The sequence below is a fragment of the Eleutherodactylus coqui genome, chromosome 3, assembly GCF_035609145.1.
Source record: "Eleutherodactylus coqui strain aEleCoq1 chromosome 3, aEleCoq1.hap1, whole genome shotgun sequence".
In the NCBI taxonomy this organism is placed as follows: domain Eukaryota; kingdom Metazoa; phylum Chordata; class Amphibia; order Anura; family Eleutherodactylidae; genus Eleutherodactylus; species Eleutherodactylus coqui.
The window spans coordinates 118,027,322-118,041,205 of NC_089839.1; the positions used below are offsets into that span (position 1 = coordinate 118,027,322).

The following is a 13,884-nucleotide window of genomic DNA, read 5'->3' on the forward strand; positions in this document are numbered from 1 at the left end:
GTGGAGGAAGCATACACCTCCGCAGATACCACCACCGAGCTGGGGCCCGCAATTCTGGGGGTGGGTAGGACGTGAGCGGTCCCAGGCTCTGACTCTGTCCCAGCCTCCACTAAATTCACCCAATGTGCCGTCAGGGAGATGTAGTGGCCCTGCCCGCCTGTGCTTGTCCACGTGTCCGTTGTTAAGTGGACCGTGGCAGTAACCGCGTTGGTGAGGGCGCGTACAATGTTGCGGGAGACGTGGTCGTGCAGGGCTGGGACAGCACATCGGGAAAAGTAGTGGCGACTGGGAACTGAGTAGCGCGGGGCCGCCGCCTCCATGATACTTTTGAAGGACTCAGTTTCCACAACCCTATACGGCAGCATCTCAAGGCTGATGAATTTTGCTATGCGGACGGTTAACGTTTGAGCATGCGGGTGCGTGGCGGCGTACTTGCGCTTGCGCTCCAACAGTTGCGCAAGCGACGGCTGGACGGTGCGCTGAACTACACTGCTGGATGGGGCCGAGGACAGCGGAGATGAGGGTGTGGGTGCAGGCCATGAGGCGGTAGTGCCCGTGTCCTGAGAGGGGGGTTGGATCTCAGTGGCAGGTTGGGGCACAGGGGGAGAGCCAGGGGTGCAAACCGGAGGCGCTGAACGGCCTTCGTCCCACCTTGTGGGGTGCTTGGCCATCATATGTCTGCACATGGTGGTGGTGGTGAGGCTGTTGGTGTTGGCTCCCTGGCTGAGCTTTGCGCGACAAAGGTTGCACACCACTGTTCGTCGGTCGTCAGGCGTCTCTGTGAAAAACTGCCAGACCTTAGAGCACCTCGGCCTCTGCAGGGTGGCATGGCGCGAGGGGGCGCTTTGGGAAACAGTTGGTGGATTATTCGGTCTGGCCCTGCCTCTACCCCTGGCCACCGCACTGCCTCTTGCAACCTGCCCTGCTGATGCCCTTGACTTCCCCTCTGAAGACCTGTCCTCCTGAGTAAGCGTTGCACACCAGGTGGGGTCAGTCACCTCATCGTCCTGCTGCTCTTCCTCCGAATCCTCTGTGCGCTGCTCCCTCGGACTTACTGCCCTTACTACTACCTCACTGCAAGACAACTGTGTCTGATCGTCATCGTCCTCCTCACCCACAGAAAGTTGTTGAGACAGTTGGCGGAAGTCCCCAGCCTCTTCCCCCGGACCCCGGGAACTTTCGAATGGTTGGGCATCAGTGACGATAAACTCCTCTGGTGGGAGAGGAACCGCTGCTGCCCAATCTAAGCAGGGGCCCGAGAACAGTTCCTGGGAGTGTTCCCGCTTCTGAGCAGGTGTCATTGTAGTGGAGTGAGGAGGCTGGGAGGAAGGAGGAGCAGCAGACAGAGGATTCGGATTTGCAGCAGTGGACGGCGCAGAACTGCGTGTTGATGATAGGTTGCTCGAAGCACTTTCTGCCATCCAGGACAGGACCTGCTCACACTGCTCATTTTCTAATAACCGTCTCCCGCGTGGACCCATTAATTGGGTGATGAATGTGGGGACGCCAGAAACGTGCCTCTCTCCTAATCGCGCAGCAGTCGGCTGCGACACACCTGGATCAGGAGCTCGGCCTGTGCCCACACCCTGACTTGGCCCTCCGCGTCCTCGGCCGCGTCCACGTCCTCTAGGCCTACCCCTACCCCTCAGCATGCTGTATTACCAGTGATTTGATTTCACAGGCAGGAAATAAATTGGCGCAAGACTGCAGGCCAAATATAATTTTTTCCCTTTTTTGAAAACGAAAGGCCCCACTGCCCCCAATGAATGAATAATCTAAGTTTAATAACTGTGCTGCGGCCCTGCTAATGTGTCACAGAACGTGAGGGTAGCAGAGTTATTATAACTCTGGCAGAGCAGGTATTTTTTTTCCAAATTAAGGAAAGCAAATGGCAAAGCCAGGAGTAAAACGTAGCTGGGTGCGTCTGATTTTTAAACGTTGCACACGCAGCTGACACGTGTCCACCGCCCTTAGGACGGACAGAGGCAGGACAAATAGAATTATTTTCAGTTTTTTTCCACCAAAAGGCAGCACTGCGTATATTCAATGAACATGAGAAGTTTAATAACTGTGCTGTGGCCCTGCTAATGTGGCACAGAACTTGAGGGTAGCAGAGTTATTATAACTCTGGCAGAGCAGGTATTTTTTTTCCAAATTAAGGAAAGCAAATGGCGAAGCCAGGAGTAAAACGTAGCTGGGTGCGTCTGATTTTTAAACGTTGCACACGCAGCCGACACGTGTCCACCGCCCTTAGGACGGACAGAGGCAGGACAAATAGAATTATTTTCAGTTTTTTTCCACCAAAAGGCAGCACTGCGTATATTCAATGAACATGAGAAGTTTAATAACTGTGCTGTGGCCCTGCTAATGTGGCACAGAACTTGAGGGTAGCAGAGTTATTAACTCTGGCAGAGCAGGTATTTTTTTTTCCAATTAAGGAAAGCAAATGGCGAAGCCAGCAGTAAACCGTAGCTGGGTGCGTCTGATTTTTAAACGTTGCACACGCAGCCGACACGTGTCCACCGCCCTTAGGACGGACAGAGGCAGGACAAATAGAATTATTTTCAGTTTTTTTCCACCAAAAGGCAGCACTGCGTATATTCAATGAACATGAGAAGTTTAATAACTGTGCTCTGGCCCTGCTAATGTGGCACAGAACGTGAGGGTAGCAGAGTTATTATAACTCTGGCAGAGCAGGTATTTTTTTTCCAAATTAAGGAAAGCAAATGGCGAAGCCAGGAGTAAAACGTAGCTGGGTGCGTCTGATTTTTAAACGTTGCACACGCAGCCGACACGTGTCCACCGCCCTTAGGACGGACAGAGGCAGGACAAATAGAATTATTTTCACTTGTTTTACAAGCAAAAGGCCGCACTGCGTATATTCAATGAATAATAACTGTGTTGTGGCCCTGCCTACACAATTCTTTCCCTGCAGTATCAATGGAGGGTGCAATGCTCTGCAGAGGCGATTTTGAGAAGAAAAAACATATGCAGCACAGCTAACAGCAGCCAGCACAGTACTGCACACGGTTAAATATGGCCCTAGAAAGGACCGTTGAGGTTCTTGAAGGCTACACTCACTCCTAACACTCTCCCTGCCTATGCAACACTTCTGTCCCTAATGCCGGGTGCAACGCTCTGCAGAGGCGATTTTGAGGAAAAAAAAAATTGCCACTGCTAACAGCAGCCAACACACAGCTACCAGAGGCCCTAATAAGGACCTTTGGGGGTCTTGAAGCCTACACTAACTACCAATTCTTTCCCTACAGCAGCTCCGGTACAAACAGCACTGTCCCTCACTAACTCACAAGGCATCTGAGGCGAGCCGCGGGAGGGGCCGACTTTTATATTAGGCGGACACCTGATCTCCCCAGCCACTCACTGCAGGGGGGTGGTATAGGGCTTGAACGACGCAGGGGGAAGTTGTAATGCCTTCCCTGTCTTTCAATTGGCCAGAAAAGCGCGCTAACGTCTCAGGGAAGGAAGTGAAAGTAACCCGAACACCGCAAGAGGAGACTGGGCCTCACGCTCCCCATCCCCCAGCATGCAATCAAACGACAGTGACTGGGACTGGAAGGCTCACCTCAGAGCCCTTCCCACTAAAGCCGAAATCAACTCTTCGTTTGCTCAGCTTGAACAAGCTCACAAACAAGCAGTATCACAGATCCAAAAAGACATACAACAAATCGGGCATAGAGTGCTACCCATTGAAGAGGCCCAAGAACAAACTAATGATACGCTCGAATCCCACAGACAAGTCATCATGTCACACTCCACCCAGATCGCCAGTATTCTTGCGCACGTTGACGACTTAGAAAACAGGCACAGAAGAAACAACATCAGGGTACGAGGTCTCCCAGAAGAGATTACCAACGACCAACTAGAGCAATGGGCCCAGGATTTCTTTGGCTCTCTCATACAAAGACCGCGTGACAAACCCATAGAGATCGATCGTATCCACAGATCTCTCGGCCCCAAAAATCTCAACCCAAAACAACCCCGAGACATCATCTGCCGCATCCACTTTTATAAAGACAAAGAGGACATCCTGAAAAAGGCGAGACCCTTTCTCACCAAGACAAGCCCATTCTACTACTGCCAGACCTAGCAAAGAGAACTCTCCAACTAAGGAAGGCGCTGAGACCGGTCCTGGAGGCCCTAAAAGGGAGGGAAATCCCATACAGATGGGGATACCCATTTCAACTGACGCTTGGAAGAATGGCAAATCCGCCATGTTCCGCTCCCTAGGGGACCTCCCCAACTTTCTAGGAACTTTCGAACTCCCGATGATCTCCATCCCAGAATGGCCAGCCCCGCAGTTTCTGCCAGCCCGACCACAGACGGAGACCTGGCATACCGTCGGCCCTTTACGCAAGCGAAATGACCGCAAGCCCAGAACTCCAGCAAGATGAAGATCTCACCACCCTAATATAATGTGTCCTATCTCTCTCTTTCTGACCCTGGTCTACTGGTCTCTCCTGCCTACACTCATGTCTAGTTAACACTATTGAGCCTTGCGCTCCTCCTGTCGACCTACATCACCTGTCCTATCACTCCTTTCACCTATCCACAACTCGTCTTGTTCGCCGAAACTAAACCTGTCTGTCATTAAACTCTCTGGTTACACATAGACCCCCCTTACCCGGCTGGGAAGGGGGACACTTGAGAATTAGAAGTGACGGTCGGGGGCGTCTGGCCCCGCTGCTGTCAATCACTGCCTCCACTAGGCCGGACGACACCTTGTGTGGTCTAACTCCCGATGATTGGGAATGGCCTACCACGTTCTGGGTTTTCCCGGATGTATAATCTGTTTTTGATTTTGTATTTGTACCCCCCCCTCTCTCCCACCTGGCCCCCCTTTAGGCTGTCAGTGACCAGCGCTCCTCTCTCGAAGTACAACAATGAATAGTCTAACATTCTGTACCTACAATGGTAGAGGCCTGAACAAACCCTCCAAAAGAGGACAAATACTCAGACATCTACATAAGAACAACGTCATGATTGCGCTCCTCCAGGAAACTCACTTCACCCTGAATAGCATCCCTAACTGTAAGTCCAAATTTTACCCTTCCTGGTTCCACAGCCCCCACCCAGAGAAGAAAGTCTGCGGCACCTCGATAGGTAAACATAAAAATCTCCCCCACCAGGTCATCGCCTCCGAGATAGACCCAGAGGGGCGTTATGTGTTCCTTAAAATCTCTGTCGGCACCAGGGTCCTAACCATTGCAAATGTCTATTTTCCTAACCAAGCACAGGTCCCCTTTGGTCTCCGAACACTGGAAGCCCTATCGACTTTCGCCGCGGGTTCCCGGATAATCCTGGGAGGAGATTTCAACCTCTGCAAGGACCCCGCCCTGGACTCTGCAGTGGGTATGTCCGGGGTTTCCTTCTCAGAGCTTAGAAAGCTTAAAAGAACACTAATCTCACTGAAATTAGTGGATCTATGGAGGCTCTTACATCCCAAAACCAAAGACTTTAGTTATCACTCACTAGCCCACAACAGCTATAATCGCTTAGATTATTTGTTCATCTCCCACGACCTATTGGACCTATCTTCCTCTAGCTCAATAGGGATATTCCTCTGGTCGGATCACGCTCCGGTCCTGGGTCGATACAGGGCCTCACGGACAAGAGAGGCGACCAATCGTGGCGCCTAAACGATAACCTCCTCAGAGACCCCCTCTGTATAGACGAGGTTAAACAAACAACCCGAAACGTCACAGCGGACCACCTACACGACCCCACGTCTCGGCCCAACCAATGGGAGGCCCTAAAATGTGTTATAAGAGGGGTCCTCATCTCTCACGGTGCGCGGCTGAAGCGGGAACGGACACAAGGGCTAAAGAACCTGCTGTCCAAACTAGGCAATCTAGAAACAGCCAACAAGAACTCACCCTCAGAGGCGACCAGAGCAGACTTATCAGACACTAGGAATAAAGTGCTCTCCATCCTAGACCAGCAATCGTTATGCGCTAGAGACAGATGGAGAAGTAGCTATTACGAACAGGGCAATAAATGCGGGCGAATGTTGGCCGGGGCCCTTCATCCCAAGACATCCACCCCATACATACCGTCGCTTAATTCCCCCACTAAAGGTATAATCCATACAAACAAAGACATCTTGGACTGCTTTAAACAATATTACCAGAACTTATATAATCTACAGGGGGGCGGAGGGGGGCACAGACCCAGGAGATGGAAGAATACTTGGATAGGTTCGCCCCGTGCCTCATTCCAGAGGAGACAGCGGGCAGCCTAGAGAACAATATCACCGAGGGAGAGATAAAAGAGGTAATCCAAAACCTCAAAGTGGGGAAGAGCCCTGGACCAGACGGGTTTACACCCCGCTTTTACAAGATGTTCGCGGACCTCATTTCCGCCCCACTGGCCAAGGCCCTCAATTCCGTATCTGGCTCGTGCCCCTTCCCGTCTCAGGCTTTACAAGCAACAATCACTATCATCCCTAAACAGGGGAAGGACCACATGCTCTGCTCTAACTACCGCCCCAAATCTCTAATAAACATAGATACCAAAATGTTTTCCAAAATTTTGGCTTCTTGCCTAAGACCCCTCATCCCACTCTTAATCAACCGCGAACAATCAGGTTTTGTCCCGGGCCGAGAGGCTAGGGACAACACCATAAGAACAATCTCACTGATGTCGCGCGCACGCCTCTCGGGAACCCCCTTATGCTTAATGTCAGTTGACGCAGAAAAAGCGTTTGACAGAGTCCATTGGGGGTACCTGGAGGCGACTCTGAGGAAGATCGGGCTGGGCCCCAGATTTATTGAATGGGTCATGGCACTCTATCGAGACCCATCGGCCAGAGTAGATGGGTCCTTATCCGCACCATTTAAAATAAAAAACGGGACAAGTCAAGGGTGCCCCCTCTCCCCCTATCTCTATGTCTTGGTCATGGAGTCCCTGGCCAACACCCTAAGAAACAACCCTAATATCCAAGGAATTCCACTAGCCTCCAAAGAACATAAACTCTCCCTATTCGCAGACGATCTCCTAATATTCATCACAAACCCTAGAGTTGCCCTGCCAGTAGCCCTAAAAGAATTTGAAAACTATGGGACAATCAGCAATTTCAAAATTAACATCAATAAATCGGAAATCCTTAACATCTCAGTTCCCCCCGAGGAGGTCTCCGCGATTAGCAAAATTTCCACGATGAAATGGAAGGACAACCAAATTAAATATTTAGGCGTAAACATCACCAGGGACCCCAATAACCTTTTTGAAGCAAACTATAAGCCTATGCTTGAGAACCTCCGAAAGGACTATAGCAAGTGGAAAATCCTCACTCTGTCATGGCTATGGAGGATAAACGCCCTGAAAATGGATGTCCTTCCCAGGCTCCTATATTTGTTCCAAACTCTACCGATTAAAATTCCACATCCCTATTTGACCAAACTCCGCAAGAACTCACTAGAGTTTGTGTGGGGAGGATCAAAACCCCGGGATAATTACAAAACACTCATCAGAAAGAAAGGAGACGGGGGAGTAGGTATACCCTGCTTTTCTACATATTACAAGGCGTCTATCTGTAGATGCGTCTTGGATATTATACACAACAATCCAACCAAGCTATGGGTGGACTTGGAAAGGGAAGAGGTCCCTATAATAGCAATAGGCTCCTTCTGGCTACCGCCGTCAAAGGTGGGTGTAATGGATCACATCCCGCCTCTAACGAAGCGGATCTTAGAGGCATGGAACGGGTTCGCCTCACATATGGGACTGGTCTCCCGTCCCGGCCCTCTCACACCGATAACGGGCAATCCAGAACTATCGGCTCTCATAAGAGGCAACACACCCTTCTCAGTGGGGTCCTCTACGCCATTGAGGGTCAGAGACGTGGTGTCGACGTCCGGAGTCCGATCAATGGGGGAGATGATGGAAGGGAGGGGTCCCTGGACCGGAGCGTGGTTCCAGTATTTACAGATCAGACACTTCGTTATGTCCCTGGGTCCTTTAACCTCCCTGCAGGCCCCCCTCACCAGCTTCGAACAATTATGCATGTCCTCAAACCCCAGCCCAGCCAAAGTCTCGGCCTTATATAGCCTCCTACTGGAAACAGAGGCACGAGAAGATCCGCCAGGCTTTATCGCAGGATGGGAGAGGGAACTTGGGGAATCTTTCCAAAACGACGCCTGGAAAAGCGCCTTTACATTAACCCATTCGATGGCAACCGCCTCTAAATTTCAGGACACCAACTATAAAATCATATCTAGATGGTACAGAACCCCGGCGCAACTAGCCAAAATGTACCCGCAAACCCCAGACGCCTGCTGGAGATGCCAGGGCGGCAAAGGGGACCTCACTCACATATGGTGGTTGTGCCCTTTGATCACGCCTATGTGGCAGAAAATCACAAACCTATACAACGTGATCTACAAAGACAACATAGTCCTGACACCCCAGGCGGCCCTACTCTCCATGGTTCGGGGACCTATCTCCAAATCAAAGAAAAGCATTTTTAGATTCTTTTTGATAGCCATGAGACAGAACATTCCAAGACTCTGGAAGACAACCACGCCTCCCACGAGGACCTCTTGGTTGGAAATTATGGATAGCATTTGCCACATGGAGGACCTTGGTGCCGCAGACAAAGGTAACTCCCCTAAATTCTTCGCTGTCTGGACAGCCTGGATTCTATTCAGGCACTCCCCCGAACTAAAAACATGGCTTCTAACAGGCACACTCCCCCCTTAACTCCAACTAGACTAGCAGTCGCATTGTCCCGTAACCTCTGGAATTTGATATAGAGGGAGGTCACTGACAGCCGCCCCCATACCTCTCTCTCCCCGTGGTAACTCCCCACGGCCTAACCCTACCCCCCCCCCCCCCGTCTCACCCCTCACTCCTCCTCCTACCTACCCTACACACAAATTACTAGTTGTGTTTCTACAATGTTGCAACACTAACCACATGGCAGCAGCCCTTTAGCAACACCAGGAGGAGACGCGGGCACCGGAGGGGTAGGCTTGTGATACCTCGTGCCCTGTCCTCCAGTCGTCACACCGTGGACAACAGGCTGCCTAATTTCATTTCATTTCATACTAACCGTTTCCTATGTTTCCTATTGCAACAGCATTGATATTTTTGTTGCCGATGTTAACTGTCTTATATAAAACGAATAAATACATTTTGAACCATAAAATTAAGATCATATAACTTGGAAAGATTCCTCTGGATACATATCCCCAAATACTATATGCCCCCAACAGGCCAAGAAAATGGCTAATTGGCTTGTATAGAGAATAGTTAAATGGAGGGTAGAGTGAAGTTTAGAACTTCTGATTAACTTCTGATTCATTTTCAAATTGGACTATGATCCAAAATGGTCCAACTACGCTAAAATAGAGGGAAGGAAAGTATAGGGGTTGGGTGACATAGAGGAAGAGAACAACCATGAATGTCAAACATTTATATTCCACTCCCTTATGCTGTAGGGTTTTATAAAACCTCTCCACTAACCCATTTGCCTGTGCGTGATACACAGAGGTACATATGTGCTTGATTTTAAAGAATTTGCACAGCTTTTTCATTACCTTTGACATAAACAGTTTGCCTTACTCAGTAAGGATTTCTCTAAGTATCACTGTCCTGGAAAACAAATAATTCCCATGCAGTACTTTTGGTAGCAGTATTTATTAAAGGGAAAGTTTCAGGATACCGAGTAGTATAGTCTAGCATGACCAGAATATATTGATGCCCTAGCTAAATTAATTATGGAACCCACTAAATCCATGTGAATTCTCTCAAATGGTACCTCAATAATAGACAGGGGGTACCAATGGGCTGCGAAAATGTGTCACAAAGGCTATGTGACATATGGAGCAAGATTCACAGTAATCCTTTATTTCTTTGTAAACACTAGGCCAGAAGAACCTTTGGAGCATTCTTTTTTGCATTTCATCAGTCCCCAAGTGTTCCCCAAGTATATGGTTATGAGCTATATCAAGAACCTTACATCTATATGGGGGTATGTCAAAAGCAAAATAAAAGTCAAATATGCTATTGGATACTTACAAGATGAAAATGGTGAATTGGTTAAGAATGATGTTCAGAAGGCCAGACTTTAAAATTCCTATTTTTTATCTGTTTTCTCTCAGAAAGTAGATGGGACGGGACATCAACTGATCTTCCCTATGTTATTAGGGGAATAAAAGAATGCAGGCTATCTATAAGCAGAGAGATCATGAGGGAACACATAGTTAACGTAAATGAATTCAAGTCTCAAGGTCCAGATGAATTATATTCTAGGATACTAAAGGAAGCAGCGGAGGTAACTGCTGAACCATTCGCCATAATCTTTGAAAATTCCTGGAGAACAGGAGAAGTCCCAGAAGATTGGAAAAGGGCAAATGTTGTCCCCATCTTCAAAAGAGGGAAGAAGGTGGATCCAGGAAACTACAGGCCTGTGAGCCTGACTTCTATACCGGGAAAGATCTTTAAACAAATTATTAAACAGCAGGTATACTGTTAGGTTGTGCTGGCTGGGATCTGTTGTACTACGGTTTCTAGCAGCACAAGCCCACAAGTGCAGCATGATTGTGCTGGCTGGGTGTGGTGATCTCCTGCTAGCCAATCCCCTCCGTCTTTGCTCACATATAAACTCAGCTCCAGTTAGTGTCTGTTTGGTGTCCAGAATGCGCAATCACGTATCCTTGTCTGTTGCAGCTTGTTGTGTGTCTGGTGTTCAGGGTGAGCACTCATGTATCCTTGTCCATTGCAGCTTGCTGTGTGTTTGGTCTCTTCTTGGTTTATGTCCATTCTTACATTTATTTTCTGTCAGTTTGTCTCTGCTTTGTCCTGCTGAGTTATTTGCCATTTCTGGGCTAGGGTGGTCTTTTGGGTCCTCTTAGTAGAGGTGTCTTGCTAGTGTAGGGACCACAAGACGTGAGAAGCCTTATCGTGGCCTTGCAGCTTAAGTTCATTCCTCGTACATTTATAGCTTATCATCTACTTATGTGTACAGGTACACAAGTGAGTATTTTGGTCATTTGTCAGTCCCTATGTTATGTCTGTCCGTCAGTCCAGTCTGCAGTTCTCTGTCCAGTTGGTGTTTCCGTCACCATGTCCAGTCTGAATTCTGTCTTGGGTTCCCTTGTTTGTGTTATACCCAGCCTGTTTTGGGCACGTTCGTGTGGGCCCGATGCTTATTTGCCCACACGAATGTAACATATACAAGTAATGGATAAAAATGGAGTAATTAACCAGAGCCAGCATAGGTTTGTAACAAATAAGTCATGCCAGATGAATCTAATTTCCTTCTATGACTGACTGGGTTGATCAGGGAAATGCAGTGAATATAGTACATCTTGACTTTAGTAAAGCATTTGACAAAATATCTCATACCATACTTATTGAAAAAATGACCAAATATGGGATTGACAAGGCAACGATTAGGTGGATTCACAACTGGCTGAGTGATTGTACTCAAAGAGTGGTCATAAATGGCTGCACATCCAAGTGAAAGAATGTATCAAGCAGGGTACCACAAGGCTTTGTCCTAGACCCAGTGTTGTTCAACATTTTTATAAATGATCTGGAGGAGGAAATTGATGGGAAACTAAACAAATTTGCCAACGACACAAAAGTAGGTGGGATAGCTAACACTAGCGAAGAGAGACAGAGTATTCAAAAATATCTAGGAAAGTTTGAACAGTGGGCGATGACTAACAGAATGGTATTTAACAAGGAGATATGCAAAGTCCTACATCTGGGCAAGAAAAATGACAAAAAAGCACATACAGAATGAGAGGAATTAGGCTAAGCAGCACATGTGAAAAAGATTTGGTTATAGTAATAGATCATAGACTGCACCTGAGTCAATGTGATGCAGCAACCAAAAAGGCAAACACAATTCTGGGATGTATTAAGAGAAGCATAGAGTCTAGATCACGTGAGGGAACTATCCCCCTCTACTCTTTCTGAAATACTGTGTCCAGTTCTGGGCACCCCACTTTAAAAAAGACATAGACAAACTGCACCAAGTTCAGAGAAGATGGTGAGCAGTCTACAAGTTCACCAAGATGGTGAGCGGTCTGCAAATCATGTCCTATGAGGAACGGTTAAAGGATCTAGGAATGTTTAGCTTGCAAAAAAGGAAGGCTAAAAGGAGACTTAATAGCTGTCTACAAATATCTGAAGGGCTGTCACAGTGCAGAGGGATCAGCACTATTCTCATTTGCACAGGGAAAGACTAGAAGCAATGGCATGAAACTGAAAGGAAGAAGACACAAATTAAATATTAGAAAAAAACTTTCTGACAGTTAGGGTGATCAATGAGTGGAACAGGTTACCACGAGAGGTGGTGAGTTCTCCTTCAATGGAAGTGTTCAAACAAATGCTGGACAAATATCTGTCTGAGATGATTTAGTGAATCCTGCACTGAGCAGGGGGTTGGACCAGATGACCCTGGAGGTCACTTCCAACTCCACCATTCTATGATTCTATATGTCCTAGGGACCAACAATTGTTCAAGAATTTCCCCATTGTTTTTGGTTACTCTATACAAGAGATCATCATTCATGGCAAAATGGGGGAACTGTTATAGTACACCATTTATGACAACACATTCCCGTGTATTTACAAGAATGGGATCTTTCATTTGTACATAACCAAAATTATCATGTGAAACCTCCAGCCCAGGTATATTCTGAACAGCAGATCATCATCATCTTTATCAGCTAAGACCTGCAAGGGAAAATTAATAAATTATTCACTTATTTCAACATTTGTACCACTGTCAGTGGGATGAAGCTTGTCTCCAGGGGTTACTGCTCCCTCATTTTATTTTATTTTTCCCCACAAAATCCCCAAACTATGGGATGACATGCTCCAATATCGCATTGTGCATACTTTATAGGGCACAGTTCCAGCCACTGTCTCTATTGCAGCAAGGGCTACATGGTACACTTTTGTGTTGTCATCGGTGTAGATCACACTCATGCGCTTTCCTGATAGGTAACCACCAGCTACCAGGCTGGCATAGGACCAGGTATCAATGTAGACTACATGAGTCCAACAGTGACTTAACAGGAAAGTATTTCCCACTTATATTGCATACCTGTGGATCAGTCTCTAACTCAGGGGTTGAAACACAAACTAGTTCCATAAAGAGTGGCATCAACTCATGGCACATGCCATGACCTCTGAGGTTAATGGGCAATTGGCTGCAGTATGACACAAGTCCCAGCACCTCCAGCAACCCATCGTATACCCTCCTGGCAGCACACATGACCACTAGATGAGCAAGTATCTCAGCTTTCAGCTTGGCATAGTCTTTGACATTCTGCTTGCTGAGGTCATAGTAGCCTTTTTGAGGTTCTGTAGTAAGAGAACATATACCCACTTCATGGCTGGGACTTTCTCTCTCCCTGCAGTCTTCTCGCACACAGCCAGCTATGCTTCTATATCGTCCTCAGTGGTCATCTTTTGTAGAACTCGTTCCACAGCCTCTCTTGCATTTTTAGTCCCAGGGGGGCTTTTATCCCTTCTCTCAGAATGCTTCACAACTGCTTCTCTCAGCAGAACAACTTGTTTCATAATCAGCTTGTTGGTTTCCTGCCGGGGCTGCTGTTGCTGAGCATCTGCCTGTATTAGCTGCCTAAGGAGTTCTTCTATGGCAGTAGACTGCAACTACATAGTAGAAGCAAGCTTCACCCAACACATAAGCAGATTAAGTCCTTGACATAAACAGGTTGTCATGCCATTGCGCTAGTAACAAGGTGCCCGCATCCTCCACCAATCTAAACAATGTAGGCTTTGGAGCGGAAGGAGCAGTTTGGCAATGACACAATCACTAAGGCAGTCCAGTTCATTTAGCTTTATTTAAGCCAGAAACCCAAGAAAATAAATGCCTGCCTGTCT

The 13,884-nt window shown here is 47.7% G+C and overlaps 1 protein-coding gene across 1 annotated transcript in view; it reads right to left on the reverse strand.

Moving 5' to 3' along the window:
- PCNX2 (pecanex 2) overlaps positions 1-13,884 on the reverse strand; it is a 397,565-nt gene that overhangs the window by 344,978 nt on the left and 38,703 nt on the right. The window contains exons 7-8 of the mRNA XM_066594873.1: positions 13,082-13,341; positions 12,634-12,708 (exon numbers count right to left, since the gene is read on the reverse strand). Of these exons, the coding sequence (XP_066450970.1) occupies positions 12,634-12,708; positions 13,082-13,341 (335 nt within the window). The remainder of the gene's footprint in view (positions 1-12,633; positions 12,709-13,081; positions 13,342-13,884) is intronic.